General features: G+C 39.6%; 1 protein-coding gene across 2 annotated transcripts in view; it reads right to left on the bottom strand.

Moving 5' to 3' along the window:
• LOC102202805 (low-density lipoprotein receptor-related protein 8) overlaps positions 1–24,015 on the bottom strand; it is an 80,733-nt gene that overhangs the window by 44,644 nt on the left and 12,074 nt on the right. For both annotated transcript variants that reach the window (XM_005741914.1, XM_005741915.1), the window contains exon 3: positions 7,192–7,314. In XM_005741914.1, coding sequence (XP_005741971.1) covers positions 7,192–7,314 — 123 coding nt within the window. The remainder of the gene's footprint in view (positions 1–7,191; positions 7,315–24,015) is intronic.

Below are 24,015 nucleotides of genomic sequence, written 5' to 3'. Positions count from 1 at the left end.
ACACTGTATATAAGGAAGAAGGGAGAGACAAACTGCTGCATGACCTTTCAGATTTTTATCCTGAAGCTAAATCAAAGCCATCCATACAAAGTAAGTGGAAGGAGATGAAGGAGAACAGGCAGGCAGAGCACAGTGTCGAGCAGAATGTGAATCCACCAAGCGGAGGGCGAGCTGTCCTGTCCTCTTAACTGATGACTCTTTAATGAAGCGTGAGCTCCACTCCTCCCAAATCCAAACAAAGAAACCAGACTTCACTACAACAAAGCAGTGGTACCTCACTGCTCATTGTGACAGCTACAGATTAGCGATTTTATAAAGACGCGTAATGAGATTTTTTTTTTTGCTTGTAAAAGAGGCAACTTAATAAAAGCCAATTACTCACAGATAAGCTGAGAATCAGACTGTTGTTTACCATCTGAGTGAAAAATGAGGTTTTGTCTGCACTGTGTCATCTTGGCAGAAGATGCGTTTAGAATTTATCACCTTTTACAAGACCCAAAGGCTGCGTTCACTTCAACCCTTCAATGGTGTAATAGCTTTATATTTCCTTTTGATCGTCATAACTGACCTTGTTATTACTGACAGCTTTTTACCTGAAACTTGGCTTCGAATGGAGAAAGTGCAGAAGCTCTTCAATTTGTCAGCTGTCAGTGGGAACGATACTGTGATAAAAAAAAAGGACTGAAAATGTATTCACCTGATTTGATATACTGAACTGCACCATCATAATGTTACATTACACAACAGCGTGCCATGCAAGTAATCATTTGTAGCACATTTGTATACACGGATGTCTCTTTTGCATATATGATAGCAGATAATGTATAGCATCGATTCATCCTGCAGCCAGCTCATGACAGCTTTGTAAATATGCACTCAGCTTATTGTGAAAGCATGTCTACCTAATATAGATGGTTGCTGTTTGTAACGTGTTCCAATTGAACCCTAGAAATCATCATTCAAAATGTAGAGATTTTTCAGAAGCCTGTTTCTAGCCCTCTACTCCAAATGTCAGTGCTAAAAAGGCTTTGATGTGTGCATCCATTCGGCTCTATGTGCTTCAGGTGAGGTCTCAGGCATTAGCACCTGTGTATGTCAGTGTTGGGGGCTCTGATGGTGAGGAAGATAACGCAGTCATTCTGGCTCAGAGCTAAAAAAGACAGCAAAAAAAGCTCAGATACCGTGAGTCATTCTCAGATTCACTGCTTCATTAAACTGGGTTAGCATGGCCGTGTGAACTTGAATTATAGATTTGGTACAGCAGAGAACATGCTTGCTTCTGGCCGACTACAAGATGGGAAACTGTTATTTTCAGTAACGTACATTAGCAAGTAATGAGCTGTGGCATGCACTATTGCTTTATATTAAGTGCTGCTGTGCTCCCTGACTGTTACCTCATCAGTTAAATAAAGCCAGAATAATACGGTAAAATTAAATAATAATAAATATTGGTACTTTATTTTATTTTTGGTATTTTAATATTTTGGTGTCAAATCCCAGCAGATAGTGGATGGTGGGTAGAGAGTGAACTAGTTTGAATGCCATCATAGAGCTAGCACGTACGAAAGACCATTTACAGCAAGCCAGATTTAAAAAAAAAAAAAAACAAAACTACATGAGTGGATTTATAAACTTGGTATATTTGTCCTTCAAATGGGATTACTGCCAATATTGCACATCTTCACCTTGTTCATATTTCTCAAGGACTTAAACTGTGACTTAGTGAGATTTTGGGAAACTGTGATAGACCTTTCTCTTTTCATTTTGACTCACTAAAGAAAAATAGAGTAGAACTACTGAGCTCGTTTCAGTTCTAAAATTATATTCTTGCATTTACAAATAAACCACGATGCTGGAACTTGGTGCAGCCTTAGTTCATCCAATGTCTAAAAAATGGTCATTTTGCTTCTCTCCCTTTAAGCAGCTAAAATGGCTTAAGCCGACTTCTTCTGACTGGTTGTTCCTTGTAAACAGAAGGTTTACACAGCAGGTGAGTGAGGCTGCTGTGCTCACAGCGAGAGCTGTGTGCCTGACACGACCATGTTACGGATATCCTTGATAAACCTAAAACCTAAGCTTTCTGCTCATAGGGATTACTTGCACACATGCTCATGATAAGCATCCAGTCAAACCACAACTGTTTGAGTCTAACTAAGGTGAAGTGCAACTGTTTCCTCTTATTAAGTCTTGGGACTGTGTAATACAGAAAGTAACTGCAACATGGATAAAAATATAATTCTTTAAATCCTGGAATTATCAGACTCTGTTAAGAGTTAAACCTCACAGCAGCTTGCAAATGAAGCAGCTATGACAACAAACCCACTTTTAAAACTGGCAAATCGCTAACAAAGTATAAAAAAGACAAAGGGATCAACAGAGCAAAACAACACACAAATACGTACATACTCAGCATTTATGAAGTCCTTTCTAAACAGCCTAAAGTAAATCTACCAGCAAGTACTTTTTCTTCATAACTAATGATACAAGGCAATTTAAATGATTCGATTAATAGCACGCAGTATAAGTAATTCCAGTTTCCCTACTATAAAGTCAATAAATAAGCCATGCACTGTTATTAACTCCCACAGAAAAAGCTCAATATCTACAAAGTGGTTTGTAGAAGAAAGTTTTCATCAAAACTTCCTTCAGAAAAATATCTATAATCCACTCAGAATACTAAATTAAGAACACAATATTGTGGATTTAAAGGGGAGAGTTTTGTCTGAACAATCCACACTGTTAAATACGCAGCATTTCAAGGTTCTGTCACCTCATATTCAAAGAATCCCAAAGGAAGAGGAAACACTGTGAATCAGTTTTCAGAAATTTAAAAGCAGAGAGGACAAACAGACATGCAGAATCAAGTTGATCTCAGCAATATTGCCAGAAAGCACCAAGAAGCAAGCATTTCCTTCCTCCCCTTATATCCTAAAAAAGTGTCTCTGGTGGCTGAGAGTGCATAAAATGTATACTGCACTGGTGAGGAAGCAGAGAAGCAGCTGCACATCTGGCTGCAGTGGCCAACTTCCATTTTGACTACACATTAATCTAATGCAAAAACTGTGAGCCCTGATGCTTCACATGCTCCTCCAAAGAGTCATGATTCATTTTTCAGGGCTTGCAAGTAACTAACTCCGTGTGGCCCGAATTTGAATTCTTAATACAGCAGTGTAAACGCTACTCCAGCGTGTAATTGGGAATCCAGTCAGTGAGCCAGAATGATTCTGGCACAGATGTCCGCAGCACCGATGAAAAAATGTCTTAGTTATGTACATCTGCAAAGTTGACTGTACATCTGTGAGCACATGAAACTGAAACAGAACATATAGGAGATCTGAATGAAAAACAAGACGAAGGCTTTCTGTGAGTATAACTCCTGACTCATCAGGCAAGAGAATAACCGAAGCATGATGTTTTAAGCTGTATGCCGTGCTATGTGTAAGGAAACTGTGTAAAAACTGCAATGCTGTGACTGCTCTCTGCTGTTTATATAATGGTAAATTGTATATCTCTGTCACATCGAAGATTGAATGCAGTCTGTGTGAAATTGCAAGCTTCTGTTTGTTGTTAGACTTTAGCGCAGCCTAATTGACTGATACATGTGACGCTTCTGATTTCAAAGTATAGCATGGAAAAGGAATGTTGATCAAAACACGGATGTGATGAGTTTGTTTTTTCATCTTTACCCTATTCAGGAAAAAAAACCACGCTGACTGTTTTTTTCATTGGTTTTTTTGCCAACTGATGTAAATTTCTCATTATAGGGTTGTAACTGTATCAAGTGAATGGCACAGATAAGTACTTTACCAGTGAAACAAGGTTAATGTGACACCTGATACGGCAGCCACTCAAGAGCGGGTTGTTTGCTGTTGGTTAAGATGCTCCGTGCATTTTTGAACAATGTCCATCCTTGAGTCTTTCTTCGTTCCGTTTTCAGAGTGATAATGACACAGCTGGATTTACTCAAGCAGAAAAACAGCTGTGATGAAGAGGCTCTCATTAGCAATCCTTCTGTTCAGGATGTAGGCCTGATCTGACGCTTCTCTTCTGAACATATAATCAGCAGGGCTGCGGGCTGCAGGGTAAGCACGACCTGAAATGCAGGAAGAAGGATGTTTCCCTCTTCCTGCACATGAAGTATCAGTCTAGACTGGCAAAATAATATATTACAAAGAAATAACCTCTTTTTTTTTGGAACAGGTTTTTGTTTGTAGAGAAAAGCAAAAAAAATGCAACAGCTGATTTTTTTTTCCATTACATCATCTGAATCCATATGGGATTTCCATATAAATGGCTTTCTTCTCAACCCAGATCCTTATCTCTTTATTCTGCAGCCAAGAGATGAATCCTTCCTTCATTTATCTTTAATTGGATTTCCAATATAAACTTGTTATCCATCAGAGATCCCTTCGTGCCTCCCTCCTCGCATTCAACTTTTCAGCAAGTGACATTAGATGCTCTGCTAGGCTGCTTCATTATTCATCAAACCGACTCACAGCCAAAGAGAAATGTAACAAAACTAGAATGAACGTCCTCTGAAAGATTCCTTTGGCTTTTTCTTTCATTTATTCCACACTCATTTGGATTCACTTTAACACCATCCCACTGTAAATTTAAGGCAGAGTTTAAAGACATAATGCTTGATAAAGGTGGGTAGAATCAAAGTAACACCCTCAGACATCACATCATTATCAGCTTGAACCAATACCAGCCTGCCCCAGTATGTCTGAAAGCTCAGAACATTGTTATTAAAGGCATTGTATATATACAACCCCCATTCTAATAAACTCGGGACACTTGTGAAATGTAAATAAAAACTAAACCATTTGCAAATCTCATAAGCCCATATTTTATTCATGGTAGAAGACAGAAAACATCAGATCTTTAAAATGAGAAAATGTACAATTTCAAGAAAAATAAAAGCTTATTTATATCCACAAAGTTTTTGTACACTAGAACGCAACAAAAAGAAAAAATCCATCTAACATCATTAGCCAACACTAGCATTATAAAATACACTGAATGACCCTGATATGTTACAGTAGAACAACTGATACTGAGCTCATGATCATGAAAACTGCTGCTGCAGTTTGCTCGCCTCTGCTCAAAACCTTGAATAATGAAGCTCAGATTACAGCAAACACAGAAGTGTGATGAAACAAATCTTACTTATAGAACCTTTAAACCCCTCATGGAAAAACGAACCACAAAATTGAATGCATGAAGGCCACGAAAGAAAACACAATGTTTGCCAACGTGAATTGGTCAACACCAACTCAGATGTTTAAATAATCCAACCAGCTCATAAAGACAAAGTGAAATCATCAGTGCACTCCCCAAAAATATGTTCAATGAATACAGTAAGTAACTGAGGTTTCAGGAAAATAGTCACCTTACTTGGAGGAAAGATTATCCCCTCGCTCGGTTATTTCTCCAAAGTGGCAATACTGTATGCAAAACGAGGGCTGTTGAGGACTTTGTTTTATTCACATCTATCATGCAGGTACAATGAAAGAGAAATTTTTTATATGTAGCTTGTAGGAGATGTACTTAGGCCACATGAATAAACACCTTATTTAATAAAAGAACTTTTCATTAACTGGCACGTACCACAATGTAAAAGTGAACACAGTTCCCCATTGATTTATTTTATGCTAATTTATATATATTTTTATTGTTCTTCTAAGACCTGCACTTTATGTAGGTAAAAAAGAGGGACCACTTTTTAATGCAAAGATCTAACACAAACTTAAAATGAATGTGAATGTGTTATGTTTACATGAAAGTTCAAATAAACTCAAATCAATGATTAATTGTGACAAATAACTGTGATCTCAATATAATCGTTATTATCATTTTGATCATAATCATACATATAAACATATTATGTGCTGATTCTATAATGTTTAAACTCTAATACAGTTTTATTATTAATGTAATATTACTGAGGATATCATTTGCCCAATGAACAGATTTTTGAAGCTATATTCCGTTGTGCATTTATTCTCTACCTCTTCTTAAGAGCTTCTTATGTATGAGTGAGGTTATTTCTGTGCTTTGTCTGATGTTTGACCCCAAGAGAGTCTCAAGCAGCAAGGGGAGAAAGAGAAAATTATCAGTCAAAGACGGAAAACAATTAACGGGCTCAAGCCTCCCACACTTGAGTCCCTGCTTGGATATCGAGTCAACTCACCTTACGCTGTCAGTATCTGTGTGTGGGAGAGTGTGACTGGCAGGGTCTACAAGTGAGCCAGCCAGATGTCCCAGGTTCTAACAGCTTGGCAGAAAATGAATCAAGGCCTTTATTGCACTCAGCATCAGACACTGCTGAATACTGAAGTGCGTGGGCGAGTGGAGGCAGGGGGGATAACTTAACTGCCATCACAGCCATGATAACGAAGGAAATTAAAAACTTGAGTACAGGTTTAACAGGAGGCAACACCACAAAGAAGAAGGTGTGATCTAAACGCAGCACACAAAATACCCCCAAAACCCCACTAGCAATATACTTTGCTAGCCACGCCTTCTTTTTTGCACAGTGCCAATGAGTCTGACTGACGTTACAAGTTGCGAGAGAAGTTTAAGTTAATATTAAAAACACTGAACTGGTTTTTGTAGTTTTGATGGAATTTTCGCATTGACATAATTAAAGTCCAATATGGCACAAACACAAACTACACCCAAAGTATCCAGAACTATTTCTTCCTCCCAGGAACTCCAAAGAACTAAAAGCTTCCTTCGGGCCACTGACTGCGACGTAAATTTAGACAAATCAGTCCACTGATGGTAGAATTTTACAAAAACATATAGTCAGAACTTGACTTTCTTTATCTCTTTTTTGTGTCTGTATGAAAGATTGTACACACACTCTTAGTGACAGGGTGATGGTGGCCCTCTGACAAAACTTTGACAGTCTGGCACCTTCCTTCCAGGCTGTTTGGATGCATTTATTAGCCTTTTAGAACACTACCACTGTGAAACAACCTCTAGTTCTGTGCATTAATTGACTAAACTTGGCTTGACTTGGTGTGTACAACGTTCATAAAGTGACCATGACACCAGCTGTGCTATAAAACTAAGTTGAAACCAAATTTCAAATTGATCTTGATGGTGAATGCTAAATGGTCTGGTTCTTGAATTCAAAGTGCTTTATACTACAAGTAATGTGATCAGCTGAATGATGTCACTTACTGCAAGTCTCCTCTGCCTCATCGGACCCATCCGGACACTCTGGTTCCCCGTCACAGCGCCAGCGTCCTGGGACACACTGCCCATTCAAACAAGCAAACTCTGCTGGGGCACATGTTTTCCTGGCTGCTCAGACAGAGAAGCACAGACAGAGCAGAAAAGAATCAAGACAGGATGTTAGAAAAATAGTTAAAGCCATATATAGTCTGCAGCAGAACTTGATTTCTGTCATGAAATTGGTAGAGTTATCATAATCCCTGCAATTATTCCCCTCATCAGAGATCAGTCTCATCATTTCTTACATTATTCCTGTGCAGTTCTCTATAGTGCATGCTCTCCTTCCAGATATCCTCCACTAATTATCTACACTTTCCCCATTTTCTTGACTTTTATTCATTGCACTGCCTCTCCCTCCGCGTTCTTCCTCCCCCTCCCTCAATCTGCTGATCTCCAAAAACAGTCTAATCTCTCCTTCAGGTTTTCCATCACAGAGCAGTGAAATGGATGTTGATTGCCGAACACTACAAGCTCAGGGAGGTTAAACCTTTTACCTCGCAAACCTGTTTACGATGGAAAGTTACACGCCAGCAAGGCCACGGGCTGATAAACATGTCAGGCGTGCTGAGAATTGGAAATCAAAAAAACACGAGTCAGGAAAAAAGGCCTGTTTAAGCAAGAAGAAGAAAACTTTCACCAACAGCCGAGAGCTTTTCACTGTTACCATCCAAAAAATTCTCATCAACTTTGTTTAAAGTGTAACGTAAAACATGAACTCTTGACACAGATACACACACACACACATAAAATACAATTTTTAAAAAGTACTCTCCACTCGTAGCACCTAAGCTGCTAGTATTGCAAGAGAGTCGGATACAGGCAGAGGGCAGAGCCATTCAATTTCCTCAGCTGGACCTGTGCTACAGTCTAATAAATCACTGGCTAAAAGCCCTCAGCTGCGATCTGTGGTGCTGTTACACTGCCACGACTGTTTCAAAGCTGGCTCCCATGTTGGCACTGATGTTTCAAATTAGATATAGCATTTAGAGTTGTCCTGGGAGCTTAAATCTAGCTGAGGGGCTGTAAAGAAATAGAGAAAGATTTTTCAAAAGGCTTTCCTAGCAGTGCTCCTACTACTGCAACTTCTTTCTTGACCTTGGTTTTATTTGCTGTCGTCAAACATTGGGCAAAAAAGGTTTCTCTTGATGTCCGACATTTCCTTCTCTATGCCACAGCTATAACAAACCTTTAGGTCAAACACTGTGAAGGACTTCAACTTCAGCTCCTGCACCACGAGCAATATGCTTGTAGTTCCAATAAAGAGGTAAGATGAGTCTTTAAATTTAAACCTCTCTTTGAGCATGTGTAAATAATATCCTGCTGTTTCCCGGCAAAATGAAATTCCCAAATTGTTGGGGAGCAATGGTAGAGGAGCAAGAGTAACATTTAAACTGCAAGCACATTCCTGGGACACACTGCATTACTTTACAATATATTGCATCATGTACTGTAATGTAGCATCATGCATTGTATACTGAGCAGTGTGCAATTTGCATGCTCGGTCCTGTGTGTGCACTTTTATGGATGACAACCTGTGAAGTATTATATTATTTAAATTTACCACCAGATGCTGTCTGTGTCCTTTTCAAATTCACTTTGGGAGAAAAGGTGGATTTTATCTTAGTGCTGACACTGATATGCACACTTACCGTTGTGCTGAAGAGTGTATGTTACTCAGGATAAACTATGGCAGCGCCTGAATATTTCATAGTATTCATTTGTGGGGTAGGTGTTCAATGTTGTTTTTCACAATCCATCAGAGCAGCGTGCAGCAGGTTGACTGCACACCCACCTCAAAGCAGTCAGCTGTCACCAAGAAGCACTTAAATAGGAACCTGCTTGTCTCTAATGTATTGTAATTGTAAAACCTGTTAATTACCCCGTTCTCCAATTTCTCCTGTGCCTATAGTCGGCGTCAAACCAGTAACAACTCAACCCTGCTGACGTTATTAGAGGAAATTATTAAGTGTGTAACAGGGTCGCTCCAATAAACATGCATTTCAGCAGTGAGTGTGTTTATCACAGACCGCTGTCTCATTAACTTGAAAAAATTCTAAATTAACATTCGTTCTCGCCTTTTCTTGCAAAACGTTATGAGCTGACCTTATTACATTACTGAGAGAAACACTCCCCTTTCTCCACGACTCCCCCTCTCTACTGCTTTTGTTCTTTCAACCCTAGGTCGTTCCTTCCTTTTTTCTCAGCCTGTGTAAATCCCAGGCCTCTAAGTTTACCACAAAACAAAGCAAAAACCCTTTGATGGTTATTTTTCTTGAGTCGCTTAAAGTGTGCTGGTTTTCCAGAGCGGTGCTTAAGTAGCTTAAGTGACACACGAGTCCTCATTAGTAATGTGGGCTTTCACTAAAGGTGAAGACAGACAATATGTGGCAAACAGGGGATTGCGATATCCTTTTAACCCATCTTCCCCTCAGGTGTATAAACTCATTAGCAGTGTGCGCACATCACTTTTAAAGATGCAAATTGTGTGCTTCCTGCAACACACATGCATATTTCTAAAATATATCATCACTCATGTAGGTTTGGCAGGGTAAAGAAGGAAAAGGAACACACAGGGTACCCACGGGCACAATACAAGCTTTAAAGGTACCACATCTCCTGCGACAGAATAATTAGACTCATAAGATCTTCCCTACAAATCCTCGAAAAAGCCACAGCACGGTGAATGTTTTATTCAGTACCAAGTTGAACATTTTTAACTTCCCAAACAAACCTTTCATTCCTCTGCATTCAAATCTCTGGATGGGTATTAATACCGTGTTAATTAGTCTGACTCCCGTGAGATGAACGAAAAGAAAGATGGGGCAGGATGAGAGCGTAAGGCTCTGTGGTATGCTGGTTAAGGGTGTGCTTAAGACTGTTTTTGATCGCATGACAAAGTCTTTGAAAATCTCACACTGATCCAGTATGTGGCCCCAGCAGGTCAAGCGTGCCCATGTCATGCAGTTTCTTGCTGAGATGCTGAGCTTCTTACTCAGTACAACTGAGCCTGCGACTCATTTCAGTCAAGGTCTACAGGGGCCATGGTTCACTTGGCAATAATTACTTAGGCCAGCTCATGCCATCTGCTTGGAATGACTTTCTGCTTTAATTAGGAAACATTTTAAAATGTTAGGCTCGTGGGGCGTGGGGACCATGAGGGTGGGCTGAAGGGGAAAGTGACAAGGGAATCAGGAGGTAGGCCATTAGATGGAAAGCTGAGAAATAACAAGTGAATAATAGCGACAAAGACTAATGGTGACAAACAATAATAATACTTTATGGATTCCTAATGGACACTGTTTACTGTATAGGAACAGGCAATATTACTGTACTGCATTTGCCAAAGAAAGCACTTACTGAACTTAAATCCCCTTGACATGAATTACACACAACTACTCACATGCATTGCAGAGCTACACGCTGAAAACAGTACATCTCTTTGTTTAAGTATAAATGGCAGACAATTACACAGAGGTACGCCTCTCGTGCATCTGAGAAAATTCAAAAACAAAAGCAATCCAGTGTCGTTTGATTCTCGTGTCGTGAGCATTACAAATGGGACGTGACACAGGGAGAATGAAGGTGCTGTACAGGGGAGTTCACCCAGCCATGTTATGTCTCCTAGAGGAGGTACAGTGGGAAGGAGCTCTACGCTCTGGCAAACCCACCTGGAACCTCCTCCTCTGAGGCTGATGTTGTCAACATTTCACTGCTCCAGTTCCTTTTCATCTTTCTTAAAAACCATTCAAGTGGATGTGTTTGGCAGGCCTCTATGAAGTATTGGTTTTGCTGTTACATTTGGCTGATGCTGAGCCTTATATGAATAAGATATAAGTCAGTTTGGCTCACTGCTGATGTGACTGATATATGATTTTCCTCAGCGGTGGGGGTGTTAGTGTATAAATTGCAATGAAATATGCTCTATCATGCCTTGAGGAGCTTCTAACAAGCTTTAAACTTTTTTTTTTTTTGCTTTTAATGTAAGATAGCTACATGGCTAAAAAGACAGCAACGACATGGTTGGTCACTCAACTGGCCCAACATGTTGGCCTGGAAAGGATTTCCCCCCTCTTTGTGTTCCTATTTCAATTTTAAATTTTAAATTCCATCTCCAGGCAACACCTTTTACCTGCAAAACTAATAGTATTCTTGTTACCCGAGTGTCATGTCAGTGCTGTCATGTTAGCATCTCAGTTTAACAAGCTAAAAGTTCACATAGCTGGATAAATAAGCATTTAGATTTTAGATTCTGAAATTACAAGGCTATTGAGCACTGTTGGCTAATGGCTAACTAACCTTCATGCAGTTGCTAGCATAGTAATAAACTCTTTCTATTCTCCCTTTAACTCTTCTTATTGTCAATTTCACAAATGAACGGCATGACTATATTGTCAGAATCAGGCCAGATCTATAGATTATCTAGATTAATATAGCATTTGAGACTTCATCTCGTGGACGGCACATTTAGCCACCACCATGTTGTATTTTTTAGAACGACATGTGACAATATTTGGTTGAGCGGGCGCTTCCCAGCTTGGCTACCAAGCTGCATCTAGAAGCTGTACAGGTGCAGAGATGCACATATTGGCTAACTAATGCTAAAATACTAACAAAACACTAGAATTTCACTCACAGAACTCACAAAACTGAGTCACAAACTATACCACACAAGCCATGTTATTAGTCAAATCTGCTGGAAAAGCTACAAAATTTAATTCAAGTATCCACATATATGATTTTTAAAGGGCTCCATAGAGGTTAAAACAATTTTAACATGGAAGTCTATGGGGATTGACCACCTTTCGGGGACAGCCTCAAGTGGCACGTAGAGGAACTGCAGTGTTTGGCGCTTCTGCACTGGCTTCTGCTTGTTGTCATGTAGCAAACATGAGACAATCATCACCAGACAGTCTCACTACTAAAAACACTTGGCTGGTAAAGAAGCTAATCTTTCTTCAGCATAATCGAGCATGAGAGACCTGACAGGTTAAAAACGGTTTAATATCTGATCTTACTGTGTAAGCGATTTGTATTTTCACATGTACCTCTGTTGGGAAATTGGGAAGAAAAGTGTAGCTTCAGCAGATATGTGATAACATCTTATAACCCCAATTCAAAAAAAGACCAGACACTATATGAAAAAATTTAAATAAATACAGAACTCAAAGATCTGCAAATCTCATGAGCCCATATTTTATTCACAATAAAATATAAAAACACCTAATGTTTAAACTGAGACATTTTACTTTTTCATTGAAATATTAGCTAATTTTGAATTGATGTCTGCAATATATTTTTTTTTTTAAATGAGACATGGCAACAAAAGACTGGAAAAGTAAGTGGTAATTTAAAAAAATAAACAGCTGGGCAAACATCTTGCAACTAATTAGGTTAATTAGTAACAGGTCAGTAACATGACTGGGTATAAAAAGAACATCTTAGAAAGGACAAGCTTCAAAGATCCAGTTTACAAAAAGCTAGATGTCCTTGGTCTTCGTGCCCCCAGGATGGTTTTATGGTCCTGCAAACGCATCTGTTCACATATACTTTTCAGCCAGACAGAGTGGGGAGATGAGTTTTCAACCACCCGAGACTCTCCGGTGCAATTCTCCAAGATCCTGACTGCACGTTGTCGGATGCAGGTGACTTGAGCGACTGCTGAATGTTGACTGATTGACAAGTGGGCTGGAACAGAAAGGGGGGCGACAGCGGAGTTCACCAGAGCGCCACCAAAAAAACTTCAGAAGAAATACAGTATGAAAAACACAGACAGTGGCTGCAGTGCACACTTTTAATAGCTTTTAACACTCGGTTTCACTTCAGCTCTTTAAATGTTATAACTTTGCTTTCCTTCGCAACTGACTGACGTACCAACAACAGCAGTAACATCAATGGCCCAAAGACCAGTTGTAACACATACTTTTTACACTGCTTCCAACTGACAACAGAGCTCAGTGCAGGCAGACGGGCAGTCCCTGGAGTGGAGCGGACAGCGAACGCAGTACCTTTGCTCGACCATATAATCGGCTTCAGGAAGCTCAGCGCTAACAATAAGGCTGATTTTGCCATGGAAATTACTGCATGTGCTCAGGAACCGTTTGTTTGTGAAACACAGCTCACTGTGACATCTACAAATGCAGTTTATGCAAATGCAGGCTCTAACGTGTAAAGAAGAAGCCATATGTGAACATGATCCAGAAATGCTGCTGTCTTCTCTGGGCCAAAGCTCATTTAAAATAGACTGAGGCAAAGTTTCATCACCCAAAGTTGAAATTCTATAAATTTCAGAGAAGAGAAACAGGATGCATATTTCAGCAAGTCAGTGCTAAGCCACATGCAGCTGTGTCCTTCCTGCAGTCCAGACCTTTCACCATGAAATGATACAGGACTGCTGAGAAGCTACAATCCTGTATCACAGAAGAATCGGGCAACATTCCTCTCCCAAAAGTCTAACAGCTGTTCTCCTCAGTTCCCAGATGTTTATGGATTGTTGTTAAAAGAAGAGAGGATGCAACACCGTGCTAAACATGGCCTGGCCCAAATCTTTTTTGCAACATGTTGCTGCCATCAAATTCAAAATGAGCTTACATTTTTAAAAAATTGTACTTCTGCTCAGTTTAAAAAATGGATATGCTTTAAGTTTTAAATAAAATGTGCATTTTTTTAAATGAGATTTGCATATCATTGCACTCTGTTTTAATTTAAATTTATGCCATGTCACAAGCTTTTTTTGGTACAGGGGTTGTGCATCTTTAAATACTGGTTCAGATGATTTGTCATTTCAAATATTCACGACCTAAATTTGATGAATTTTGACTATTTTTATTAACATGCAGTGTGTGTGAAATCATATGACAAAAACCAAGAAATTATTTTATTTGTATGTATTTTGGGATGTTTGAAATAGTAACAATTCAAAATACCAAGTATGAAGTTTCAAAATGTAAACCTTTCTGTGGGGACACGTGGTCGTGTGACTGAGTGAACATATTAATGTGCCGAGTCAAGAGCAGAGCACACTCAATCACTCAGTGATGCTCTGGAGCAAAAAAGCAGACAGCTTTCAATCACCTGACATTCACATGCATAAAAACACACACACACCCGGCCCCTTGGAGAAGAATTATTTTCTTCCTTCTGATTTTTTTTTCACCGTGAAGGATATTAATGACAGCACTTTCATTTTGGGGGCCATGAGAAGCTTAATAGGTAATGCAGTGATAAGCACATTCTCCTGTGGATCAGAAGACAAATGGCCTCATTAGCTCAGAGTGAAGTAGGGGAGTGTTGTCGAAGCAGGAAACATTATGTATCCCGTTAGCTTAAACCAGCATGCAAATGACTAACCCTGCTAAAATTAATGGGATATCATGATCGCATACAAAATACAGCGTAGCATCGACAACACTTGGGACAAGCTGTTCCTGAAATTGTTTTTTCGCGAATAATTTCAGGATTTAATTAGATTAATTCTGGCATTTACATTACCTTTGACTAAGATACATGCCTGTGCAGAGAAACCTCATGTAGCTTGGAGAAGTCTCCTCAGAGCAGCAAACAATTTCTCTTGTTGATTCGATTTATCTGTTGTTATCTGTCAATAGAGGATGTCATTACGTATTTTCTCCTGTCACTCAGGTCTGTGTGGTCAGTGGTGAGCCACTGGAACCAACAGGAAGATGAAAAGCCACACAGGACTAAGCTCTAGCTCAGCACTGGTTGATAGAGTATTGATCCAAAAAAACACAGAGCCAAGTAGTGGCATCTACAGATGAAATCTCCCCTTTTCCCTCTTGTGTGCTGTGCATTTCATCCTTTTGGACAAACTGACCAAATGAAATAAGATAAAGCCAGGAGAATGGATTGATTACCCCTACCATGACCTACATTTCTGGGCTGCAATTAAAATAGCATGTGATAAATGATGGTTGTTACTATTCAAAGTTATGGTGATTTAAAGCTTCATTATTTGGGTCTAATTGGCCAGAAGATGGGCCTTGAGTTTTTGATTACTGATATGACATTGCAACCTGTGGCAGAGGTGTGGTCCCTCACTCAGCTGCAGGGGAGGGGTGGTGCAGTGAGCTCAAGGGGTGGTGCCAGGCAGGTGAGCGGACAGGTGATGGTGATGGCACTGACGAGCTCTCTACTGCTTTTAGTGACACTGGAGTGGAGAGGAAGCAGGCTTCGTCAGGAGGTGTGCGCAATCTGGGAGAGCTGCAGTGCAAGTGTGTGTGCCAACCCAGAAAGTACACGGCTGTACACGATGTGTGTGTGTGTGTGTGTGTGTGGGGGGGGGTCCTTCTACACAGCCTTTATACCATTCTAAATATTAAGACAGAAGCTGTGATATCTAAACCAACAACAAACATTTTTTTTAAATTTGTAAGGGAATGCATAACGATCCCCGGGAGAGGAGGCTACAAACACAGGGCGCAGAAAAAGATCCCACAGTATCCTCACAAAATCGCAAACTTTAACTGAAAGCTTAGCGTAATACACAGGAAGGCACCTGGCTGGGCAAACAAAACAAAACAACAGCAACAAATATATATAAAAAATAATAATAGAAGATATATATATAGTGAAAAAACTGAATGATTTCAAAATAAAACAGGAAATGGTTAAAAACTAAGGGGTGAAAAGAGTTCAGGATTTTTATACAAGAGACACTGAACTCATTAAAAGAAGATAAGCATACAGGCCAATAAGAACCACTTTGTCTGTTTCTAGGCAACTGCTTGTATCTGTGTTGGTTCAGTAATACTGAGAAAATAGTCACATGAAAATAAAGTTTCAGCAAAGCACTTCTATTTTAAGAATGCAGTCTATATTTAATAGATGATCCAATACTTTTATTTAATCTCTGGCAAATTACATTTAATGTTCAATACTCATCACGTCAGTGAAGTAGCACACAAGTGCAATCACACTTGCCTAAAAATTGCACACTGACGGACGAAGTATTGTGAAAAGCGTGAACTCATTTCAGTGTTCAGTTTTAATCGGCAACATTAAAAAAAATCAAAAAAACTTTGATTGTAGGTGAAATAGCCATGTAAAAATAATATGGCAAGAAAAAGTCATGTCCGATCATGTAAAGACTACCACACATCTATAATTACTAAACTCACAATGCTGTGATGCAGAATGCCGGAGGTAAGGGAGGCTACTTATTGCTGTTCACTGCCCAGCTTTTCTTCTGACCTTGTGTACTGGCCAAAGACTTACACTGTGCTAATTATAGCCCACAGCCTCCAAAAAGACATATTTTCTCTCCCTCCCTGTCAGGTCACATTGACACAAAAACCACCTTTATAAGCAAAAGACTGGGCAGCCTCAGCTTAAAAAGCTCCTTAGTCACCTTTAGGAAGCCCGGGAGTGATATTTTTTAGTGAAGACTTTTTAGGTCCAGCTTAGCTAAATCCCTAGAGATTTACCTTGAAGCCAATAGTATCATGGAGCAACATCACACTGAAGTATAGTGGATTGTGCACAAGCATCTGTAAGAAAGCAACAGGACATATCTGTATCTCAGTTTCTCAAGAGGTTTTCAAGCCTTTTTGGAGCTTTTTTTCACGCTCCTGCGACAGTCTGCTGCCTTTTGATCTTCAAGCTCATATATGAAGTATACACGTGGGTGGACAGGCACACTCCCGTGTACACCCTACCACAGAGCTGACACACTGACAAATGTTGCAGATATAACGCATACATTGGCGCTTACAAGACAAGCTTGCCAAGAGAAGCAAACACACAAATATAGGACGACACACATACACACGTACACCAGCGTTCACTGCGTGACGCCTTCTCCATGTGTCTGACCTTCTGTTAAAATCCTTTCTTCCTGTGTGTTTTTCCTGGTTTAGAGACACAAAATATGGTTGATCTACAGCCATATGTCAACAGTTTCATCCTATAACCTGGCACTGTCACTGGAATACACTGTGCCTTTATACAAACTAAAGGCAAGTCCAATTTTGCAGAGGACTCAGCATGTTATTCAGTGAAGCATGAAAAAGAGACATGAGTCGGTAAGATCTTACTGCATTTTAGACAGCAACTAATTTCTACAATTTGTTTGCAGACACGCAAACAGCACCTACAGGCTCTATTTACACTACATTTATGAATTTATGGGATTTAAATTTTATGTATAAGTTGTAATTTAGAAAAAAAAGATAAGAAAAGAGATCATATCAGACACCAGAAGGTGAATCTAAGAATACAGTTTACACCTTATTTCAGGCTGCACTCTACCTTCTTTGAAAATGGTGTTTTAGTGCTCATCTCATTATGGAGTTAAAACCATTACTGTACAAGTGGTTCTGCAGTTACACTTGGTGGTACAGGTACTTCTCTCCACTGTGTTCCCTATATTAAATCCAGCAGCCAGCTAATGATTCAGCAGGGAGAACAATCAGACCCCAGGAGTGTCAGAGAGGAGCCCAGAAGACATTACCAGTGAAATATGAAAGACATAGCTTCAAGAGTAAAGCTGCTAGAAAAAGTGATGGGAACCACACAAGAAGAGGGTGTAACGGAGGGAATGAAATGAGTCTGCACCGAGTAGAGAGGAGTACATCTTTGATGAACTACCTTGTTTCAAGTGTTGGTGGTTTGTGTTACATCAACGTGACATGAATGTCCTGCAGGCAAAGTTTAAATAGGAACCAGCCCCTACTGCTAAGTCCACAGCAAGGGTCAGATTATGCACACTTTTCCACAGTTAGAGCTAGTGAATGCAGCCCCAAATCCTACTTTTATCAGAAATGAGCAGAAAAACAGGAGCCTTCAAAATAAATCTAATCCTACTAGACAGATGGAGTGGCCTCTTGTGTTAAGATAAAACGGTGAAGGCTTAACTTTTGATAAATGGCTGATTCTCTGACCGTTCACACACAGAAACAACAACCTTCGCAAACCATTTAAAAACATTACATAAGCAACCACTGCAGATAACAGTGCAATGTCAAAGAAATGCGGTAAAGCACCTGCTTATTGCGGTAAACTATTTAAATAAGGTGCCCTCCAAATGAACGAAGACAAGCTGGTTGCTGTAGTCTGTCACCTGCCCCAGAGTTTTTGGTTAATAAAGTCTCCCTGGCAGGGAAAACACACAGACACACACAGTTTTAGGACAGGTCCCTCAGCCAAACAGCTGACACCGTCACTGCTGCTCTTCCCCCAGAGCCTCTCCTGCATGCTTCGATAGAAATCAGCACAGCAGCCAGATGCTCCTTCCTCATAGCCTGAAAGAACACAGTCTGCGTAGAGTTCAAACCAAGACCCCGATAAACATAACTTATATAATCTGTAACGGTCATAACCTTAGGTACTGTTTGGTCTGTGTTGAGTCCCTGGCCTTGCATTCTCCATCACAGCCTTATAACAGTCTACAAAGAACTTTTCCTCAGATATGTATTGATCACTCAGCAAACCTCGACTGCACACATAAAATCTTTCTTTGCAATTTTTTGCTTCAAATTAAAACTGTCCACACACCTTAACCTTGCAGGTATTCAGCAAAGGCACAGTACTTTACTATCAGTTGCTAATGGCACAGCAGGGGATTCAGAGGCTTGCTTGAAGGAGATATTCAAGGATATCCCTGCATAGAAAAGGACAGCATTTCATACTCTCCAGTGTAGAGCGAAAATCTCTTATCTTGGAAGTCCACATCTATAAAAACACAGTCGATCCGGATTTCAAAACTATAACATGAGCCTAAAAAAAGAAGCAGGAAGATTGAGGAAAGTTAGCACAGTGAAAGCAGTTCACTTAGGAACATCAGCCCTGCCAGTTTAGTGCTGTAGTTGGATGAGATGAAGAAATAAAAATATATATATTTAGCTTCGCCTGAAAATGCGGTAGCAAGCTCACAACAGCCCCCCTGTTGACCCCCTGTCGCTCAATGACTGCGACAGTGCACGCGCAACAGCATCATAGTGTTTAAACATCTGAGCTTTAACAAATACCACCAATACAATGCCTATAGTCCAGCACACAGTAACAACAGTACTTCAGCCATTAAATGCACATCAGAATCACTGTAGTCAGTGTTATCATCAGTGTAAGTAGATACATTGGCTTTCAGAAATCTGAGAAAAAAGCTGTGATTCAAAAAGGAGAGTCTGACCTGCTGAGCAACAATCTGAATGCAGGGTTTTCTTTGTCTTCTTCTTCTTCTGTCTTTCTTTCTCTTGGCAGGTGACAACACAGTATGATCGCTCTATGTACACTAACAAAAAGTCTACGTTGTCTTATTGGAGAAAATCTATGCCCTGACCTGTTATTTTTGTATTCTTGGGTATTTTAAAGCCAAATTAACAATTTTTATCATATTGCTGATAATCTTCCTTCCGCTCTGACTAAATCCTCTTTGGGGGGGGCTATTCCGTTATGAAGTAAAAAAAAAAATTATGGAATGGAAATTAATTAAGTCAATCCCAAAGCAATTTTGCCCTTCACTTGAAGAATCTCCTCTGAGTTTCAATGTGGCTGAAACACAGGAGACATTCCTCTTAACAATCAAAAGTAATTATAACTCCAGGACCAAATGCTATCATTCACTATTAAGATCTGACTGCCACAATTCATAAAGTGGACCTATTGTTCTCAGGCAGATTTGGTAATGGGAAATATTTGCAACCATAACATGCAGCCATGTTAGCCTCTCTGTCAGGCTGTAATTTGGCAAACCAGTACTTTGATGTAAATACTAACCATAGACTAGTATTAAAGATGGCTAAAAAATAAAACAAGAACTTGAATTCAAGTCCCTGCAATAGCCTTTCTGCATATGGGAGTGTGATACCTGCTGTCGTAAAACACCTTCTAGTCCTATAGGACGCTATGGGAAAACAGCCCTGGGCACTGAGCTAAGTAAACACCTGTCTCCAGACTTGTGATTTACTCGCTGTTATCCACCGAGTATGCAGTTCCACAGTCAGCCCTGTTTCACGCTCATCAAATCGCGATGGCGTAGGCTCAAGAGTTCAAAATAGTCCTTCAAAAAAATCTGAGTGTGGCTATGTCTAACTATGATACTGTACCAGTGGTACAGTACAGTATTGTAGTAAGAATTTGGCACATCAACAGAGATCTGAAAATTTTATAGCACTTAAATTCATATCAGTATCCTTGCAGACAATATGATACGGCACAGCCCTAATGCTAGCATGCTAACAATTGTGGCCAATTTTTATAGCAGTCCATGTGTGAGCTGTTAAAGGATTTAAAGTCACAGGATTATCATTTGGATTCATTATTTGGGACAAAATTTCAGGACAATGTATCCAACGAAAATATAGACCAACAGAGCTAAACCATAACTAAAAAAGCTGAAGTGAAAAGAATTTTTGGCCAGATTCAAGCAGTATGATTTTATCCAACACACCAACATTTGTATAAGATCTTACTCTTTTTTTAATGTAACAAGGTAAGTAAGTGATAAGTAAAATAAAGAGCTCCCTTGGAGATATGTCGCCACAATCATACGTAATATTTACACAAGTACAGTTACTCATTGTGTATAGTGTTTCTGAATATAAGAAGTGTATGAATAATCTGAGTAAAACAACACTTTAACTTACAGTCAAACGTGTTTATGTGTCTTTTTCAACAGCTCTAAGCTACAAAACTAAAATGCTTTGTTAATAAACCTCTAAGCTTGACTTTTTAGTCTTTTGAGTGATTTAGTGAGATGTTATGCCAAAGCCTGCAGCATGTTTCTCAGAGCAGCACCCATCATTGCAGGAATAAACTCTGTTATTATGTTAAGCATAGCTTCAAGGACACCTTCAGGTTAGGTTTCAGCTATGAGGAGGAGAAAACATTAATTGAGAGCAAAATGATAGGCAGACTAAAGCAGGTGCAATCAAGATTGTAATTTTTCTAAATGACCTATTTCACAGCAGCCAATTTGATAAGAAATGGGGAACACTGGGTAACATTAATCCAGCTTCTGCTTCAATTAGATACAGAACCTTAATGCAGTTTGGTAACGTTTGTGATTGCCTAGTATTTCACTTTGAAAGGGAATGCTGGGAAATCCGTCTATAACATGAAAAGTTGCATCTGGGTTTTACATCAATACAGGATCCAAGTGTAAATAAGCCCCAGAGCTATTTGTTACGGGCATTTGAGTCTCTGATGATTCTCTCATTTAGAATGCGGATCTTGTACTTTATAAATTAATCTACAAAACCACTTGCGGGCAATCTATATTATTACATTCCTGTTTCCGTATGTCTTTAAAAGCCTTTAGAAGGGATGATGTCTGGTCTCATTAGTCTACTTTCCAGTGGCCTTCCATTAAGCATCTTGAGTTTATAATACTGGATTTAAGAGTAAGTCAAAGAGTGACTTGTCACTCTCGGTTACACAGCAACCAAATGTATGAAGCGAGCCTACATCATAGTCAGTCCCGTATAAGGAAAAGTGTGCCACACTGGATTTTAATTTCTATACTAACCAGGGGGCTGTAATGAGAAATGGGAGCTTAGCCATTTACCCTATGCAGAGAATGAGCCACATCTCTTTTTCTTCTTCTCTCCTTCCTTTCTCTTGCAAAGACCTGATTCCAATAGCACAAAACACAAAGGCATCTGCAGACCAAATTTTCAGAAACACCCTCACTGGCCTGCAGACTAAGCCACTGAAATTGCTGTGACAAGGCACTGAGAGCAGATTTTACATTTCCCACTGCAGACGAAAATTAACATAACTGTAATACTGCCCGAGGTCAAATTTCTTGTTCTAGAAAGTCTGCCCCTAGCAACAAGAAAGTGTAATTAAGACATGCTCAGACTTTAATCCCAGCTGCTGTTTGAACATCACCCGACAGTTACATGCAAACATAACACGCGCTCACGCATATTCGCCCACTTCTGCACGTCTGAGTAGGCCGTCTGTTTCTCTGTTTCGAAATGCATGCATTTTTTTTCTTTCTTCTTCTTCTCACACACTGCACACTGGAGTCAGGCAGGAAGAACAAAGTCACAGACACCTATTGATGGACTCTGTGAGAGCTGATATTCTTAAGTCTGGACCCACCAAATACCCACTGTCCAATCAAAGAATCCTGAACCAACCCACCACAGAAACAGATTACTCAGACTGTGACTAAAGGCTTCCCCCCTCACCGCCAAAGCTTCTCTGTGTTAGCAAAGTGGCACAAAGCAGCTTCTCCTCATGCCATGCGCATGATATAAGCTGTGAAATGCTTTAAACGTAATAATTATTAAGAGATTGAATACACCTCGAAGCACAGAGGATCACAAGGTTAGATGTGGTCTGGTTGTTTGCTACCAAGCATAGAAAATCATCTGGAGTTGTAAGTACACTGGGTAAATAATTCATAGATAAATCCAAACACCTCACATTACTCTCAAAAGATGCAATGCTACCTCAATGCTCTGCTCTGTTTCTCTTTGCAGTAAAAGACTATAATATATATGCATCAGCATGAGCAAACTACGTCTTCAACTGAGTGTCTTTGGAAAAGCTGAAAGTGACAAAGCAGCTAGGCTCTTTACCACAGCTTCTTTCATGCATGCAAAGCTCAGATGGTTCCATTAAAAGCACGGTACACTTGTTACAGATCAGAGATGTAGCATTTCGGTTGGCCTCATTTAAACTAATAGTAGAGAAATGAAATGATTCATTAGCTGTTTTCATGACTCTTTCTTAAGCCTTACTGAGCAGAGGAATATTACAGCAGACTTGGTCTGCATTCCTAAAGACTAAAATGTCACAACACTGATTTCATGCCAAACTGGGCAGATTAAACAAGTAACCACACTCCATCACCCTTAAGGCCTATGGGAACATGCCAAGACTGTCAGTATAACATTGGTAATAGTTTAAGAATTTGGGACACTCATCGGAAAACATGTAAGTGTTATACGCAACCCGGATTGGTTAGTCTTTGCATTTACAAAGCCAATTTTACAAGCCCGTAGAATAAAGCAAATGCAAGCTTGCACATTTCCTTAAACACCATGACATCATTTCCAGTGGGCTGTGTTAAATGTGTTGCAGCTTTACGATGCAATAGCATCCTCGTGTTGCATGAGGCACTTTAATGAAGGTTTTTTCTGGGACATTTTCACTCCTATTTCTACCCTGTAAGAATATATGTGGTGTGGGTATTCAAAGTAGGCCAGGGTACTGTACTATATGCAAAAGTGTGACTTCTGCTGTGTGGATAGAAAAAAGTAATAGTTCTTTGCACCAGACTTTGCAGATTGGTAGGTAAAAAAGCACTGCAAATTATTGATGTCATGGTTTAGGAGGAGTCACATACAAAATGGGTACAAAACAAAAGCAATAGATGTGCACACTGTCATAATCCTGTAAGAAATACTGTTTCTTTTCTTTGAGGTCAATATTTTATTTTTTAAGCTTGAGCTCACCAAACTGTATGCAGTTAATGGGTTTCCTGCTAGGCTTATAACTAACAATAAACTACAATTTGCTAATAAAAAAAACAAAATTGTTTGGTGGAAGCCACTTATTTGTTTCTATAAAACCGATGTTGCAACATAATCTAACACACATACATGCATTTTGGCTTTAGCACTTGAACCATATAGACAGTACTCTCTTCAATCAGTTCGCAGATCCGGTGCCCCGCTTGTACTGTTTGAGAGAGTTTGGAGGGAGGATTCAGAGATGACAGGTGGCCTGGTAACATAAAAAAGAAAGGGGGGGTTTACCTATATTAATATCAGCAAGGCAAAGCATCAAGAGGAAAGGTTTTAT

The sequence above is a fragment of the Pundamilia nyererei genome, unplaced genomic scaffold, assembly GCF_000239375.1.
Source record: "Pundamilia nyererei isolate P.nyererei 1_Seehausen unplaced genomic scaffold, PunNye1.0 scaffold00115, whole genome shotgun sequence".
Lineage (NCBI taxonomy): Eukaryota > Metazoa > Chordata > Actinopteri > Cichliformes > Cichlidae > Pundamilia > Pundamilia nyererei.
The sequence above is the reverse complement of the archived record's forward strand: the minus strand, read 5'-3'. Positions and strand labels throughout refer to the sequence as shown.